This window comes from Lepidothrix coronata, unplaced genomic scaffold (assembly GCF_001604755.1).
Source record: "Lepidothrix coronata isolate B3197 unplaced genomic scaffold, Lepidothrix_coronata-1.0 Scaffold102, whole genome shotgun sequence".
NCBI lineage: Eukaryota > Metazoa > Chordata > Aves > Passeriformes > Pipridae > Lepidothrix > Lepidothrix coronata.
The window spans coordinates 793,087-809,297 of NW_016690282.1; the positions used below are offsets into that span (position 1 = coordinate 793,087).

General features: G+C 54.6%; 1 protein-coding gene across 3 annotated transcripts in view; it reads right to left on the minus strand.

Annotated features, from left to right (window-relative positions):
- Nucleotides 1–2,099: 2,099 nt before the first annotated feature.
- Nucleotides 2,100–16,211, minus strand: part of TRIOBP (TRIO and F-actin binding protein) — a 16,671-nt gene continuing 2,559 nt past the window's right edge. For 2 of the 3 annotated variants that reach the window (XM_017823447.1, XM_017823446.1), the window contains 13 exons: nucleotides 12,461–12,517; nucleotides 12,043–12,111; nucleotides 11,523–11,612; nucleotides 10,566–10,675; nucleotides 9,553–10,117; nucleotides 8,841–8,951; nucleotides 6,732–6,879; nucleotides 6,116–6,227; nucleotides 5,482–5,641; nucleotides 5,029–5,142; nucleotides 4,633–4,719; nucleotides 3,621–3,784; nucleotides 2,100–2,905 (listed from right to left, as the gene is read on the minus strand). In XM_017823447.1, the coding sequence (XP_017678936.1) occupies nucleotides 3,623–3,784; nucleotides 4,633–4,719; nucleotides 5,029–5,142; nucleotides 5,482–5,641; nucleotides 6,116–6,227; nucleotides 6,732–6,879; nucleotides 8,841–8,951; nucleotides 9,553–10,117; nucleotides 10,566–10,675; nucleotides 11,523–11,612; nucleotides 12,043–12,111; nucleotides 12,461–12,517 (1,785 nt within the window). In that variant the 3' untranslated portion in view covers nucleotides 2,100–2,905; nucleotides 3,621–3,622. Of the gene's footprint in view, nucleotides 2,906–3,620; nucleotides 3,785–4,632; nucleotides 4,720–5,028; nucleotides 5,143–5,481; nucleotides 5,642–6,115; nucleotides 6,228–6,731; nucleotides 6,880–8,840; nucleotides 8,952–9,552; nucleotides 10,118–10,565; nucleotides 10,676–11,522; nucleotides 11,613–12,042; nucleotides 12,112–12,460; nucleotides 12,518–16,089; nucleotides 16,125–16,211 lie in introns of those variants that run through there. The other variant, XM_017823448.1, reaches the window with a different exon arrangement.

The window sequence follows — 16,211 nt, forward strand, 5'->3', positions numbered from 1 at the left end:
CAAAGGGGCATTGTCTCTGGCTGCTGGACTTATTACCACTGTTTTAAAAGATTTATGAGTTGGTTTTTAAGGGCAAGCTCCTTGTGGGAACTGGGATACTGGCTCTCATGCAACCACAGTGCTGCACAGCTTTAGGTTTTCCCTGTGCTTGAGGCTGGGACATTTCTCACAGCCACAATCCAGCTGGGGCCAAGCGAATGGGGTACAGTCATCGCTTTGGGATGCTTTTGGGGCTCTGCCGGCCATCATGCCTATCATCCACGGGCATTTTGGTCACCTCCTCTCCCTGCCACTCTTCCCCCACCCGGCTCCCCTGCACTCAGGAGATAACGACACACAGACGATGGGGTGACCATATCGCCCCGACACAGACGAGACAGGGGCAGCCTGATTAACGCTGCGCCAGTTTTGGAGGCAGAGTCCCCCATCACCCTGGGATGACGGGATGCTTGTGCCCTGCTGGTGGCTGATCTGCAGCCGCAGAGCCTCAAGGAGGGACAACTCTACCACATGTCACGCGCCCACACATTTCGCCTGTGCTTACACGACACATTTATCGGGGTTAAGCAGCCCTGGTCCGAAAGGCAGAAGAAAACAACACACCGCCCCAACAAACCAACCCAAACACAAGATACCAAACTTTCAGGGAAGGGGTGGGTGAGCGTTGTGCAAAACAGCAGTTTGCAGTTCATTCCTTGCTTGCCCCATGTCCCACTTTTGGGTTTTTTTTCTCCCAGATGTAGGTACAACCATGCAGACTGTTGTTTTGTTGGTTGTTTTTTTCTAAAAACCTCCCAGGCATCCCCCAACCTGCCACACTGTGCTCTGAACCCCATTTTTTTCTCTCCTTATTTGGTTCCTACCAATCCGCATGGCAAGACCAAGCCCTGCAACCTGGAAGCAGCTGCCCTGACCTGCTCTATCACCTCTTGCCTTCCTTCCCATCTCAGCCTCCTGTGTGCCAAATGCTTGTCCCATCCCAAACTCAATGGCAACAGCTATGTCCTGCTGTGAGGCAGAGGAAAAAGCCTGGACCTTGAGCAGCACAGGGACAGGAGGGTTTCTAGGCCAAGGGCAGGAGGCCAAGAAACATCTATAGCAAGCCCTGGTGCTCCACAGGTGCAGCGGGGAGTTGAGCTCATTGCTTGGACTCTTGCACCATCCATTGGGTTGCCCAAGGGCCTTGTGCACTTGACCAAAGCCTGCCACCCAATTTTACCCGAATTTGTGACTTACGAAGAAGTTTGCCTTACCTAGGGAAAGCAGTTGTCGTAGCCCTTCTCGGTGAAAGAGTGGGCCTCTATTTGTCTGCACAGCCCAGCCCCAGGGGATGCCAATACCATGGCAAGGTGATCACATGCTGAGGAAAGGGTGCTGCCCTAACTACCCTCATTCTGGCTGCCACCGTGTTCTTACACTCTGCTTCCATCCCCACGTCTCACAGTACTCCATCCTCCCAGCTGACACATCTGTTGCCTCTATCCAAGAATCCTCCTTGACCCCTTCGTCCTCCCCTCTTCAGATGTTGCCCCCAGCCCCAGCATGTACCTGCAATTGGGGCTCTTCTGTAATTGCCAGCAGCCTATTTGAGCAATAGCTCCTGTTTACATTGGGATGGGGCTGAACAAGAAATAGTCACCCTCAGGTTCTCCACTGGGACAAAAAAGCAATATGCTTCATCCAAAAAAGAGGAGGAGGAAAGCATTTGAGATCCCTCTGATCTCCCCCAGGACCTATATATACTGTTTACTCTGCCAGTAATTTGCAGTGCCATGTGCCCTCCCAAAACTGCATTTACTAATGGAGCTCAGGCTCAGCTCTTCCTCCCTGAGGCTGAGAGTCCATGTGGAATTTTGGGAGCAGTGTGGTGAAGCAGATTACTTCCCCCCTCAAAGCCAAAGGTGAAAACATCTGGATAATGGCACTGCAGGGCTCCTCTCGCTCTCTAGCCAGGGGCTGGGTGTGTTCCTGCTGCTTTCCCTTACCAAACCCTGAGGGAGGGAAGCAACTGGTCAGTATGACCCAAAACCTTGAAATTACCCTTCCCCTCACCCCTGTGGATTAGGGCCACATGGTAAACCTTCCCCTCGAGGAACACATTTTTCTCAGCGAAAGGGGAAGATTTTATTAAGTTAAAAGTTGAAGGGTGCAGCAGAGCAGCAGCAGCTGCCACCTTGGGGAGGTTGGCTCCGGCGGGTGCAGTAGCAGCCTCACAGCTCCTCTTCTCCAGAAAGGAGAAGCCCCGTGGCTTTGGGCTCCTGCCAACGCGGGTTCTCGAAGGAGCCAAAAGGGCAGATACGGAGAGAGCTTGATCATGCGGACTCTTGCCAAGGTGTCCTCTTTCAAATGTCCCAGGCAAGCACATCCATGGCAGGTGGCCCCAGCGTCTCCCTCCTATGGCTTGCATGTCTTCTCCGCAGGTCCTGGGGGGTGGCACGGGGAGGGGAAGCATGGTCCTTGCCGTACATCCCAGGGGACCGTGGAGACATTTGGAAGAGAGGGAATACATGCCAAAGGTGGCTGTGTGGCTGGGTGCAATGGGGCTGGGGAAGGGGAAAAAAAAAACAGATTCTCTTTTTCAGGTTAGAAAAATGCTGGTGATGTAGTAAAAGTTTTCCTCCTCCTCTTCCCCTTCTTTCTGTGGGGGGAAAATTCCTCTATAAAATATAATTTTCACATATAAAAATCCTGAAGAAGGTGCATGTAAGGAGCCAGTCCAAACAATGTGCTCAGGTATGCAGGCAAAAAGGGTTCATCCAAAAAGCTTTGGGAAGGGAGTGAGGAGGTTGGGGGTGTGTGGGATTCCTTGCCAAGGCGATAACGGATGGGATTCAACCTCCCTCTCCCCACAAGTGAGGAATGGAGCAAATACAAAACTAGAACAGATAACAAACGTAGAGCAGACCTAGAGAGAGAGACAAAACAGAAATGGTTTAGAAAGACTCCACTGAGCACAGAAATGCCGACCTTTCTGCTCCCTGGAGAGATGGCTGTCTGGTTCCCTGCTACAGACCCACTCATTTCAGTGCCCATCAGCAAGCGCTGGTGGAGCAGGGTGACCCCAATTCCAATGGCCATGGCATCCAAGCAAGGGCAGAAGCAGTACGGACAACAGGATGCCCTTGTCCTGTCACCCGGCTTCCCTCCCCAGCCACGGCAGGAATATCTGTAGGTGAGTGTGGGAGAAGGGCTGGGTCTAGTCAGGGCTGCCTTGATGCAGACCTAAAATTTCCGTTCTGTGATAGGGAAACCACTTCAAAGGTGAACAGAGCAGAAACACAGCCTTACATGGGGAATGTGCAACTGCCCCCACATTGTCACCCAAGCCACAGGTCGAAGGCCAGCATTTAGCTGGCTCCCACATCCAGCCTGGTTGAGCAGCACTTGGTGCTGGCTGCATCAAGAGCAACAGTGAAAAGGGGGCTGAAGCCCTTGGGAGAATGTCAGGGACAACAGGAGGGCCAGGGGTGCAAGAAGCAGCGAAGGAAGAGTTTAAGCCTAAAGTTTCAACACTGAGTGGAGCAGTAGAAACTGGCAGCTTCCATCGCCCTGTCAATGTGCAGCAGCCAGTCTCAGCCAGCTGCACCCGCAGAGGACATCACAGCACCCTCAGTGCTCACCTTTACTTGCCGACACTGTTGCACAGCGACTCCTTCTCCTGCAGAGCCGCCATGGCCAGGCGCAGGTGCTCCTTCAGCTGCTCGATCTCTCGCTCTGAGCGCACCTTGATGTGATTCAGCTCTGCATAGACATCTTGGTATTTCCCTGAGGCAAATCTCTTGTCCTGCCAAGGGAGGGAGAGATTCTGGGCTGATATTAGGGAGGGCTGCAGCAAGGCAAGCCCAGCAGGTGAGAAGCAGAAAGCTAGCCCTGGGTTTGATGCCCATCCCAATCTGGGCCATGCAGAAACTATCCAGAAGATGAGCATGGAGGTAGCACTTTGCAAAACCTGGGCTAGGAAGGAAGGCAGAGACTGGTGCCGCAGCAGTGGGGATCTGCAGCATCAGATTGATGAGGCAATGTGGGCTTTACCATGGCTTGTGTACGTGTGGAGCAGCCATATGGGAAAAAAAACACCACCAGGGATGCAGGCTACTGAGAGAGTTGGGCCCAGCTGCTTATATGGCAAAAAACTTTCATGAGTAAGTTATAATCTCCTTGAGCATCACTGAATCGCAAAGCCTCTTTTAGGTTCTCCTTTGGCAGGGGTCTTTGAAAATCCCTCTGAATGAGCTGCTGCCAGTGGAGGGAGCAGCACGCCCAGAGACAACACCCAAGGAAATACATCCACCCAGAGAGGGGATAACTAAGGGAAGCAGAGTGCGAGGCAGGCTTCATCCAGGTTTCGCACTTGGAAAAGAAGGGCTCCTGGCCTGTCCATGCTTGTATGTGTTTATATCTGGGTAAACCAGCAGTGAAGTCTCTGTGACACTTCCCTTCTACAAGGTAAGTCTATGCCAGCCCATGCTGTTTGGAGCTGCTATGTGCTCTGCAGTCAGCAACGACAAGGAGCACAAGAGGGTTTGTCCTGAGCATTCATTAAACCCAGCTGAACTCTGCTGATATGCAGCCCTGGTGCCCCCCTCCCTCCCCTCTCCTGCTGATTTCCCAGTAACTCCCAGAAAACACCACCTTTTGCATCATCTGCAGCTCCTCCCGGAGGCACTGCACCTCCTTCTTTAGGTACTGGAGCTCGTTCTCCTTCACTCGCAGCAGCACCTGGGCCAGAAAGTGGGAGAGGAACCAGAGATGACTCAAGAGCCACCATCTCGGAAGGGCTGGAAGGCCCTGGCGCAAGCGCGATGGTGGGAAAGGAAGGAAGGACCAGAAGGGCTGGGGCAGGAAACGGCGCAAACAGCCTGAGAGAGCGGCAGAGGGGAAGCTTGCATTCCTGCTTCCTGCACCATCTCCGTTGCTCCATCCGGCACCCCACTCCCCACCTGCTCTAAGCCAAAACCGTTGAGAGGAGAAGATTCCCCAGAGCGGGTAGGGATGGAGGCAGTGGGGCAGCCAGGGGGACCCCCATACCTCCAGCTCGCAGGAACTCCGCTCATTGTTGTGCGAAGAGCGGTCCCCAGAGCTCCGTGATGAAATAAAGCTCCGCAGCTTCCCGATCTCATCTGAGAGGCGGGTCTGCAGCTCCTGCAGCCAAAGCCAAAAGACGTCAGAGTAGCCATGGCACAGGCCTCTCTACTGTCCTGACCCTTCCATCTTCATTCCAGCCCTACTCCAGCTTAGACACCATTTCGTAACTCCCTGTCCACAGCTGAAAGCAGCATCTACAATCTGCAGAATACATTTGCCATATTTAACACCACAGTTATAATAAGCCCAACTACAATCTCTCAATCTTCTTCTGACGATAAGATCTCAGAAGGGAAGAAATATGAAAAAATAGGGGAGTTCTAACAGAGGGGCTGAGTTGTGTGAGGGAAAAACATGCTTCACAGTGTCTGCTAGCAGGGAAAGCCCTTCTCTTGCCTGATTTTTCCGGAGGAGGTCCTTCCCCTCCTGCTGACAGCGCTGCAGTATCTGCTCCCGCTCCTCTGCCTTCTGGGTGAGCTCCCCAATTTCCAGGCACTTCTGGGAATACTGCTCAGAAAGCACCTGCAGCTCCCGCTTCAGGGAATCCACGTCCAACCTGCCAAAGAGGCACCAGCTCATCACTGCCCCAAAACCCTTTCCAGCTCCTGGCCACTGGCATCACCCTCCCCCCTGCCATGGCCAGCCTCTGCCCACATCAGTCATTAGCACACGACAATGTTCTCTGTGGACCAAGGCTTCAGTTTCCACACTCCCACACTTGAGTGTGGTGCTTCTAGGAGCTTCAAGGCATGCAGGAGATATCTAGGAGCTTTCCATAAAGAAAATAGAGGGAAAAAGCTGCAGGGAAGAGGGAAGTGGTACAGGGAAAAGCACCAAGTAGGAGACAAACCTCCCTGCTCTACAGCTCCAGCAGCCCTGGAATTCACCACTGGGTACCCATCACCCCCGAGGAGGGAACTGGGGAGGTGGCAGGAAGAACAGCTGGGGGCTAGAGCTGCAGAGAGGGTACAGTGACACTGGCACAAGGCAGCATCCCTGGGAAAGGAGAGCAAGAGAGGTGCTTTCTTACTGGTGCTGCTTCTGGAGGGCTTCTGGGAGAGAGCTGCATTGTTGGAAGCTTCGTGTCCTGCCTAGCTCCTTATTCATTTCCTCCCTGTGGGCTTTCTTCAGTGCTTCGATGGCTGCAGAGGGGGACAATGGGAGATGGGGGATCAGGCTGTGCCAGCTTTAGTCGGGGAAACCACACCAGGGAACTGGCTAAGCTCTTGCCACTGCAAGTTCCCAGATCTATCTTTGCAGATTCCCCCTCCTCCTCTTCTGCCCTCAGGACAGCCCCCACCTTCTCCAAACCCCAGGATCACCATACTGCCAAGGAGACTAACACAATGTGGGAACTTCCTACCACCTCTGTCAGCCCTGCCCACCTACAAGAAAGCGCTGGCCCCCTCCCACCCATCCACAGAGGCAAGACACCATTTCCTGCAGTATCTTTACCATGCCATCTCCACCAGCACCACAGGTCCAAGGAGCACCAAAGCTCATGCTCCAAGAAGCATCGGTCTCACACCAGTAAGATCAACAGAGTAGCTCCAGATGACTGGAGTGACTGGCTTCTGGCAAGAGACATTTGGGAGAGGTGGGAGGGACCCAGCTGAGCAGGGGCACAGCTTGGTGTGTGCTCCTACCTGCTGCTGTTGCTGCTGCCTCCTCTGCCAGAAGCCGCTCCTTCTCCTGCCGCAGTCGCTCCAGCTCCCGCTGGTGGTGCCTCTGGAGCTCCTCCATCACTTGCTTGTGGGATGACTCCATCTCAGCCAGGCTACGCTCACAGGCCTCCTGTTGTGTGGAGGAGAGGAGGGCTGAGAGACCAGGAGGGAAGACAGAAGGGCTTGGGCCAGGACAAGCACCTGGCTCAGCTGATGTTTGCCTTTGCAAACCTCACCCAAGTCCAGGGACACTTTGAGAGAAGTAAGGCTACTTCCCAGGAGGGTCTTTTCCTTCTGAAAGTGAAGTAGCACTTTAATCTCTGAACACAACCATTTGAGAGGGACACACATCTTGCAACCCCTTGACACTTTACAGAGGAAGAAAAATTCCTCTGGCTCTTTAAAGCAGCAAGACAGGAACATCCCTCTTGGGCCAAGAGTTGGGAATAACGCGCAGTCCTGACCCTCCACCAGGCTGCACTGCCTGGCCGAAGAAGATCAACGGAGGGAACTGCATCTCAGTATCTGCCTTTTAAATGAAGCAGCATCTCCCGGAATCAATGAAAACTGAGCCTCTTCTCCTGAAAAGTGACACTCTGCACTGCCCTGAGGCCCAACAGAGGCTGTGAAAGAGCCCTCCCCACAGCCTAATGGTTAGGGATCCTCCTCACACAGATCGCCCTCCTTTCTGATAGCTCTGAGACCAAAGGGATAGTTCTTTCTACGCTGAGTGCTGTGGTTAACTCAAGATAGAGCAAAGCAAAGCGGTTCCCACCTTGGCACTACATCTCTGCTCCCCCTCCAGCACCACCCCAAGCCTCTCAAGAAGTATTTGTTCATCACCAAACCATGCCTTTTCTTTAAAAAGCCTGGGGCTCAAAGACAACAGCAGAGAGCTAGGAAGTCATCACATCCTCCCACAGCCCCTTGCCATCCCATTCCTTCACCCAGGACTAAGGCAAGGCTGATACAAAGGACACTGCAAGACAAGTGTATGAATGCAAGTCCTTGCTGGCTACTCTTCTCTACTGAGAGAAGCTCACAGATCAGCCAAAGGAGAGGAAAAGGTAAGGAATCAATTTGGTGATCTGTCCACGGACTGGCTGCAACCCTTGGCAGAGAGAACAAATCCTTTGGGGAAAGGTCAAGTTTGGCCTCAAATGTGAAATGCTGGCCTTTAGAGAAAAGTTATTAGGAAGATAAGGGAGTTCCTCCCCACTGCTTTTGCTTTTTTTGACCGTTAAGAGGCCTGTGAGATGCAAATATTAAATCAAGATGACAGAGAGACTGGTAAGTGTCCAGGCTGTGTGCCACAGGGCTTGTGGGTTTCTTTATCTGGGCTAGGTACAGCCAACCCACTGCAACAGACTTAGCCAGCTCCAGTTTCCTGCCCTGCCAACCTCCTCATCCCGGCATCTTTCAACACATAGGGCACATCCTGAAAACCCCACTGCATGGTAGAACAGCAGCCTCCCCACAGGAAATCCCTATGGGATGTGACCCTGCTTACTTTGGATGAGTCTGTGAGAGGGAAAAATAAATAAACAAAGCAAAGAGAGAGGCTGAAGCATGAGCAAATTCTGCTTAGCAGCTCTCCCACGTGCCGTCCTCAACAAATGGCCTGTGCTGTCAAAGTGACCTTCAGGACTTGAGCGGTCCTGACAGGGATTAGAGCTCCCCAGGGACTGACTGACTGCTTTTAAAAGGCACTCATGAGCCCCTATTAGCAAGAACCACAGCAGCAAACCACGGGGGAATGCACCAGAGGCTCTGCAGAAAGCTGCTGACCCACTCACGAGCTCATCCCCCAGCCTAGGCCAGGCCAGCATTGTATGCATGTGCAAAGTGGGGGACAGATCCTGCACCTCTCCCTTAACTCTTCTTCTTTTTGTTTATAATTCCGGTCCCTTTAAGGCCAGACAACATCCACCAGCCTTTATGTAATTAACATTGATTACAAATGGGCCCAGTTAGGGTCACCATGACAACCCAATGATTAGCAATACCTGCTCAGCAATAAGCTGAGTCCTAACAATTCCCAGTTTGGTACTGGGAGTGATCCCAGGGTCCTGTGTCCTGCATCCTGCTCACCTGTGAGATGTACCCTCGGGGCACATGGCTGTCTCCCTGGGATGTTGCTGCCTCCCGAAGACTCTCATTTCTGGCCCGGCAGGACTCCAGCTGTGCCCGCAGTGACTGGATCTGTGGAGGGAGGAGAGAGATGGTCAGCCAAGAGTAGAAAAGTGCCATGGTCCGACCAATACGCTGCATCCAAACCCTGGGCTTAAGGATGGGGAGGGCCATGCATGGCCAGTGGGGACGTCTGCTTCCCTGGCAGCCTGCCAAGGGACCAAACTGGCAAAACCAGCCCCAGCCTGGTGAGTGCTAGTAAGAAAGGGAGGAGACATCCCAGCTTCCAGAGGTGGATTCATGGTGGAGGAAACCACCACTGCATGGATCCTTTCAAAGACTGTCAGGTGAAGTGCTTGCAGGCTTGGGAACAGCCAAAGAAAGGCTGTGCATGTGTTCTGAGGAAAAACATTCCATGCAAACAGTGACAACAAATAAATTATCCTGAACCAAAACGTGGTCTGGGGAACCTCTCCAGGTGTGTGACAGCAGGCCTCTGGCCTCACCATGTTGCAAAAGCTTCCATGCACTTGACAGGTGGCAAATGGAGCCAGAAAGAAAGAACATCTTCCTGAACCTCTGCCTTGTTCTTTTGCAAAGCCTCCTGCTGTCGTCAGGGACCACACCAAGGGGCCACCAGAATCCCAGTTTCAGAGAGGAGGGATGCTCTTACCTCCTTTTTCAGTGCCTCGTTGGTGTCTCCATGGCCCCCCTTGCTCTGGTTCAGCAGTGCTGTCAAGGGCACTCGCTGCAAGTCCTTCAAAGGCAGGCGTTCCAGCTCCAGCCACTTCTTCTCTATCTCCTCATTCAGACGAATCCGCTGTTCCTCTGAAAGTGGGGGAGGGGGGAGGTCCTGCTCCCCGACCTTGCGGGAAGAGTCCCCTGCTGGGCCATCGCTGTTTGTGACCCTGCCATCAGGGGTCTCAAACCATTTCCGCCTTTCCTCCGAACGGATGGCCAGATCCCGCTCCAGCTCCTCATACTTGGGAGTTCGGTCGGAGATCCTCAAGCTCCCTTTTGTCCTCTGTGAGGACCCCTGATTCCCGGGGTCCTGTGGCAAGGGAGACAGCTCCACATAATCAAAGGCATGGCGCTGCCCATCTGCCTTCCAGTGACTGCCCTTCGAGTTCCCCTCGGAGCCCGAGCCCGAGCCTGGCCGCTGCTGCTCCTCCATCCGGAGTGAGCCTTTCTGGGGAACACAGTTACGGAAGGAGTTCTCCTTATCGCAGTCAGAGAGCCTGAAACCAGAGCAGCAACTGGTGAAGCAGAGGCACCATTTGGGAAAGGATGCCAGCAGAGGAGCTGCCAACTGCCCAAGGCTCAGCCCTCTCTCAGCCCAGCCTTATGAAACCCCACCCTGAGCATGGAGCTGGGCCTGTAGCACCCCATCCCTCAGGGAAATAGGTTCCTCCACAGGGTGGGGAAGATTGACCCCGGTTGCAGCTATGCTGGTGGAGAAACCAGTCTAAACTGATGTGGCGAGGCAAAAAGCAGGTGCAAGACAGGAAGCCATCGGGCTGTCAATCCCTGTCACCAGCTGGTGTAACCAAGCCATTTTCAGGAGAAGCAGAGAGCAGGGCTGATCTGGGAGTAATGAGATTTCCAGAGGGGTCTTCCTGGTCCCTGTCTGCCAGGGTAGAAGGGCAGCAAGTGGGAAGAGGAGAAGCAGCACAGGGCAGCTCTTACTTGGTGACATCTGGAGCACTGACTGGGCGCACATTCTTCCTCAGGGCCTCTATCCAGTTGCGCCGGATGCCTGAGGTCATCGCTGACAGGGTGAAGACGGCATCCTTTGTCTGCAACAGGGAGGTGACAGAGGGCCCGTCAGTGCCCAGTGGAGATGCAGCAGCTCCCACTCACTCCTTGAGACCTACAGGACCCACTTCCACAGGTAGTGAACAGTGTTAGAAAGGCCATCTGCTGTCTCAGGCTCTTGTGGCCACGTGGAGGGGTGGGAGAGGAGACACACTGCTTGAGGGGAAGCTCGTTACACATCCTCTATGAGACCATCTCCAAGCAAAGGCAAAAGAAACTTTGCTGGCACATTGAGACAAATATATGCTGGTGCAATCCAGCTGTTCAGGTGCTGGGAGCTGGATGGCAGCACTGTGGTACAGCAGCAGGCCACAGGGAAACCCAGACCATGAAGTGCACAGTCCTGAGCACCCACCATTTTTTATGCTGCCTTAGCAGCTGCCTCCTGCTGCTACAGCAAGTAGCCAAGGACAGGACTGTACTGGGGCTGAACCCAGGGTACAGGCTGCCACTCAGAGCACAGTGAGCCAGGCTACACCAAGGTCTGTAGTGCTCGCCACTCCCTCCCTGCGGCTATTGAGAAGTTGTCTTGGCCAACAGGTCAGTTAAACACTCCTGGCATTTAGCTTAGCTCGTGGACTGCCTCCAGCACAGCCTTCTGCCAGCCCTGCAAAGCCTCTTTCTTCTCCTTCCTTTGCAGGCGGGCAGCACTTGTGTCCCTGAGCGCTGCCACCCATGTGTCACCAAACCAGCCTTGCTGGGCCACCATCCTGGCAAAGGATTTGCTCAAATTGCCTCTCAGCATCTTGGCATGGGGAGGGAGCACACATTCCCACCCAGCATCCCTTGGTGCTACTGCTCTGTGCCCAGGCAGTGCCAGACACTCACGTGTATCTGGAAGCCATAGTTGCGTTGCACTGCAAACTCTGTCACATCCGTGCAGGAGCGGAGGTCAATTTCTCCGTCAAGGTCATCAGCCTGCAAGCACAGCCACCCGCGAGGACATCAGTGCTCACTCAGCTTTGAAAAAGCCTCCATCACTTGTCAGCACCCTAAACAAAGTGCGGGCCACCTCTGTCTTCACCCCACAGCTCTCTTGGAGCCAGGCTCAGCTCTCCAGAAACCAGGCTCCTCTTCTAATCCAAGGGCAGCCAGCAGGGTGGAGAGCATCAGAAATGCCCAGCCACAGAATCAGCCCTTCTGCTCACCTCCCACCACCAGCAGTCCCCCTAGACTTCACCACCCCACATCACCCCTTGGCAAAGAGCAGCTTGCCACTTCCAGTGTCCTTCAGGAGGACATGATACTGCCGCTTCTCCCTGGAGCACACTGGTCACGCCAGGGCTGTGCTCTTCTACCCCCTGGACAGGAAGGAAGAAATGGCTGGAGAAAGAATGGCCATGCTTACCTCCTCTGCGTTTGAGTCCCGGTAATACCTCAAGCTCGAGTCGGTCAGCACGAACCAATGTTTCTTCCACTGTAGGCGGATCAGGCAGGGAGAGGGAAGGGAAAAGACAGGAGGGAAATTGATAGGCAGTTACCAGGAAAAGTGTAGGAACAGGGAGGGACTCTCCGCGCTATGACCTCTCAGCCTTCTCCTCTCCCTCCTCCCTCCCAGATCCCCCTCGTGCTCCTCAGATGGGAGAGAGACACTCTGTGAAACTCTGTATCCACACATGGAGTGAGGCACCTTCACCAAAGGTTTCCCACTGCCTTTCCCAACAGGAGAGACCTCAGCAAGCATGGGGGAAGGAAATCAGCTGGCTCACAAGGGATCTCTAGCAGCAAGGGGTAGGGGAAGAAGCAGACTCATGTCTTAGGCTTACCTCTCCTGGCTCGTCCAGGATGGACATCCATCCCTTCTTGAAATTGAGGAGATCCGGCTGGAGAGAAAAGGACAAAACAGAGAGTTACTCTCTTGGAGCGACCCACAAAAACACTTTTTATGACAGGGGGTAGAAGGCGAGTCCCCAGTGACAGAACAACAATGGGAATATCCTGGCATAGTTTTTAGGAAACTCATGGGGGTATATGACCTGATAGCAAAGGAGAACTGGGCATAGCTCTCAGCAGCAGGCAGTCATTCCTGTAAGAGGGAGGAGGAGATAAGGAAAGGGGTTTAAAAAAAAAAAAAGGAAAATATGCAGCAGGAAGGTGCCTCAGAGGTATTTATTCAGACACGGGGAGGCAGAGACAAGGAGAGTGGGCAGGAGGGAGTGCTCCACCACCACTGATGGGGCTTGCCTCAGAGATGGAGGCAAAGTCACAAAGAACCAGACACACCTTGTCCAAACCCTGTCTGTTTGTTCCCCAGAGCTATGTCCCTCCAGTAGCTTCACTACTGATCAGTTATTAAAGACGAGTAGCTCTCTAAAAAACAGCCCTCACCAAAAACGTATAGGAGGCAATTCAACAGCTGTGAAAACATGTTGCCTTTAAATGATGTGCCCCAGGGAAGAGATGAAGTCAGAGCCACAACCAGTGCTTGATCCTTCATCCTGTCTGAGACTGAACCCCTTCCAAGGCTCAACCCTCTCTGAGATTCTGGGGGCCCTTCCCTTATTCAGCTCCTACTCCCTCCAACTACAGAGGCTGCCTCCTGCCCAGCCACAGCTACTGAAGATGAGGATGAAGAGAATTTCACCCCCATTATCCCATGCCAGAGTTTCCCCATACTCCCTGCCTCCTCCCAACCTCATGCCACTGGTGCAGCATCCCAACCAGTTTATCTCCTTTCCAAGGTGGAGCACCAGGGAGCTGACTCAGGGGAACCTCTGTCCCTGGCTTTGCCCTCAGCCAAACAGGCTTGAGCCAGTCCCTCCTCCCAGTGCTGTTAGCTCCAAGGAAGTTGCAGCAGTCCCCATGTGTCACAACCATCAGCTGAGACTGAGCTAGTGAGAAGGGATGGCCACTTCATACTCCCTAAACAAGCCCAGTGGCTGGCCACAGCTGCCCCACAAGCCCAGCTCCCTGGCCATCCAGCCAGGATGAGGCTTGCCCTGCTTTCATCTCCCTGAGCTGTTGCTCTTGGGTTACACCCAAGGTTATGGGGCAGCAAGAGCCGAGAATGTGCCGGCCCACCCTGGCGCTCCAGCTATTGGTTTGAGCAGGAGCAGGGAGACATGCCAAGGGGAGGGTCAGTGGCTGCTACAGCTTCAGGCCTGGCCAGAAGCATCCGGCAGTCCCAAGCTCCCTGAAAGGGAGGGAAACCAGAGCAAAGGACATAGGGTGCTCCCAAACCTCACCTCCTGCTGAGGTGAGAGGCACTGCTGGCAGCTAGGAGATGAGGGGGATGCATGCATCCCCACCAACACAGACATCCTGGTGGCTTCACTGCTGCCCTGAGAAAGCACCCTGAAAATTAATTCTTTCCCCATGGCAGCAGCTCCACCCTTTTTCCCGTTATTCCTTCCAATCCAGTGACTTCAACTCCAAACTCAGAGCAGTGGGAAGGAAGGAAAGGAGGCAAAACATCAAAGTGCAACCTCCTCCCTCCTGGGACACATGTGCACTCAACAGAAAAGATGGGCAGGCTCCACAGAGGCGGAAAAACAATATAGGGAGAGAGGGAGCGAAAGGACTCCTGGCTGGGGCTGTCGTATGGATCAGCTGGGTCTCATTGAGGATTTACAATCCCAAAGCATTAGGTGCCAAAATAATTAATATTAATGGGATGTATGCCACTGGAAAAACTGCCACAAAGTCCTGCCAGAACCACTGCCCCTAACACAGTGCTGAGGCCAGAAAATTCCCCTGGGACGGCTTCTCCCAGGCAGATGAATTGCACAGGGCTTCTGCTCTCCCTGCCAGCCCCAGACACAGAGCCAGAGCTCTACAGAATCATCTTTGGACTATTCTTGTCATAGTGGGGCCAGTACAATAAGTTGAGGCATCAGTTGATGCTCAAAGTGCCTACAGCCATTTTTCTTCCTTTCCCCACAGCCAAATCCAGTTTCCTCATCCAGCATAAAAAGTGCAGGACACCGGCAGAGAAGAGAGCGGGGTTCAAATAGAACCCCTCAGAGGAAATGGCCCAACAGTGGGAGGAGGAAACATCCAGGAAAGCCAAGCTGCTGGGAGAGATCCGGGTGCCGGAGACGCAGTGATGTGGCAGGATGCACCCCCAGCAAAATGCACGGCCCTGCAGCGCAGCTCGGGGCTGCAGATGGTGAGGCTTTGGCTTGGGAGGTGGCAGCAGCAATTTTGCCCAGCTGCATCCATACCCGTCAGAGGTTTTATGTTCAGCCCTGTAGCTGACCAGTCGGAGGCACTGGAGGGGGGACATAGGTGAGATCAAGCAGCTGGGGACATAGGTGAGATCTGGAAAGACTGGCTTGCAACAGCAGGTTAAGGAGCAGCAGTTGCCTGCTCTGGTTGAAGAAGGGCTACAGGGGAGGTGATAACAGCCTCTAAGTATCTGAAGAATGTAAACACCAAAGAAGGAAAAGGGACAGGGTGGGAGCGAAGGAATGACTCCTGGGTGGTACTAAGGCGCCGAGATGGAGAAGAGGCTGTGGCAGGCTGAGAAGGCTCAGTGCTGGAGTGGGCAAACGGGATGATCAGATGTCTCCTTCCATCACCAGCCTCTGCCATCACCGTGCCTCCTACTCTTCCTGCTCACAAAAGCTCCTCAGGACCCCAGGTCCTGGAGCACTGCTTTCTGTCATCTCCAGGAAATGGTGCAAGGGGCTTTCAAGCCTCCCGGAAAGCACAGAGTCTCCTCTTCTCCAAAAAGGGAACCCACTCCACAAGGCGCGGGCCCCAGGCCAAAACATAAAGCAAAATCACTCCAGCTCAGTTTGGTGAAAGCAAAATCGCTTCCAGGCTGGGGCACACATGCAGCTCCCGAACCTACACGTGCAGCGAGAGCCAGCGGGCGACAGGCTCTCCCTTCCCCACCGCCCCCGTGCGAAACGCCGGCGGGCACAGCCCAGCCTGTCACTTCCATTACCCCACTTTGCTCAACATCCTTCCTCCCGCGGCCGGCAGCCGCCTGTGCCAAGGAAGGTTCGCCCCAGGGGCGGGATGTTCCCTGCCCCAAACCGCATCTGTTTCCCACAGGGAGCAGGAGTTCCCCACTCCCGAAGGGATACGAATTTCTCGTCCGACTGCGGTCATCGGTGCGGTGAGCTGGCCCGGCCTCAGCCCGGTCCACGCTCCCGCTCATCTGGGTGGGGTGGTGCCCGCCGGGAACCGAGCGGCCACGGGGAGCCCCGGGGATGGGAAAGGGAGCCAAGGAGGCACCGCCACAGCCCTTGAGTCCCGGGGCCAGAGTCCCCCGGGGAGCAGCGGCTCCAGAGAACCCCCCAAGCGGAGGGACCCCCAGAGCTGGCGGCTGACAGCTGGGGGCCCACCGCCCCCTCCCAGTCCCGGGCTGTGCCCCGAGCCTCGGGGGAGAAGCCCCCGCGATCCCCGCCCGCCAAGCCCCGAGCCCCGCGGGCCGGTCCCGACTCACCGTCATGGCGGGGGCGCCGCGGCCGGCGGGGCCGGGGCCGGGGTCGCGGCGGGGCCGGGCGCTGGCAGCCAGGGCGGCGGGGCGGCTTCAGCGGCCGGGCGGCTTCCACGGCCCCACCATGC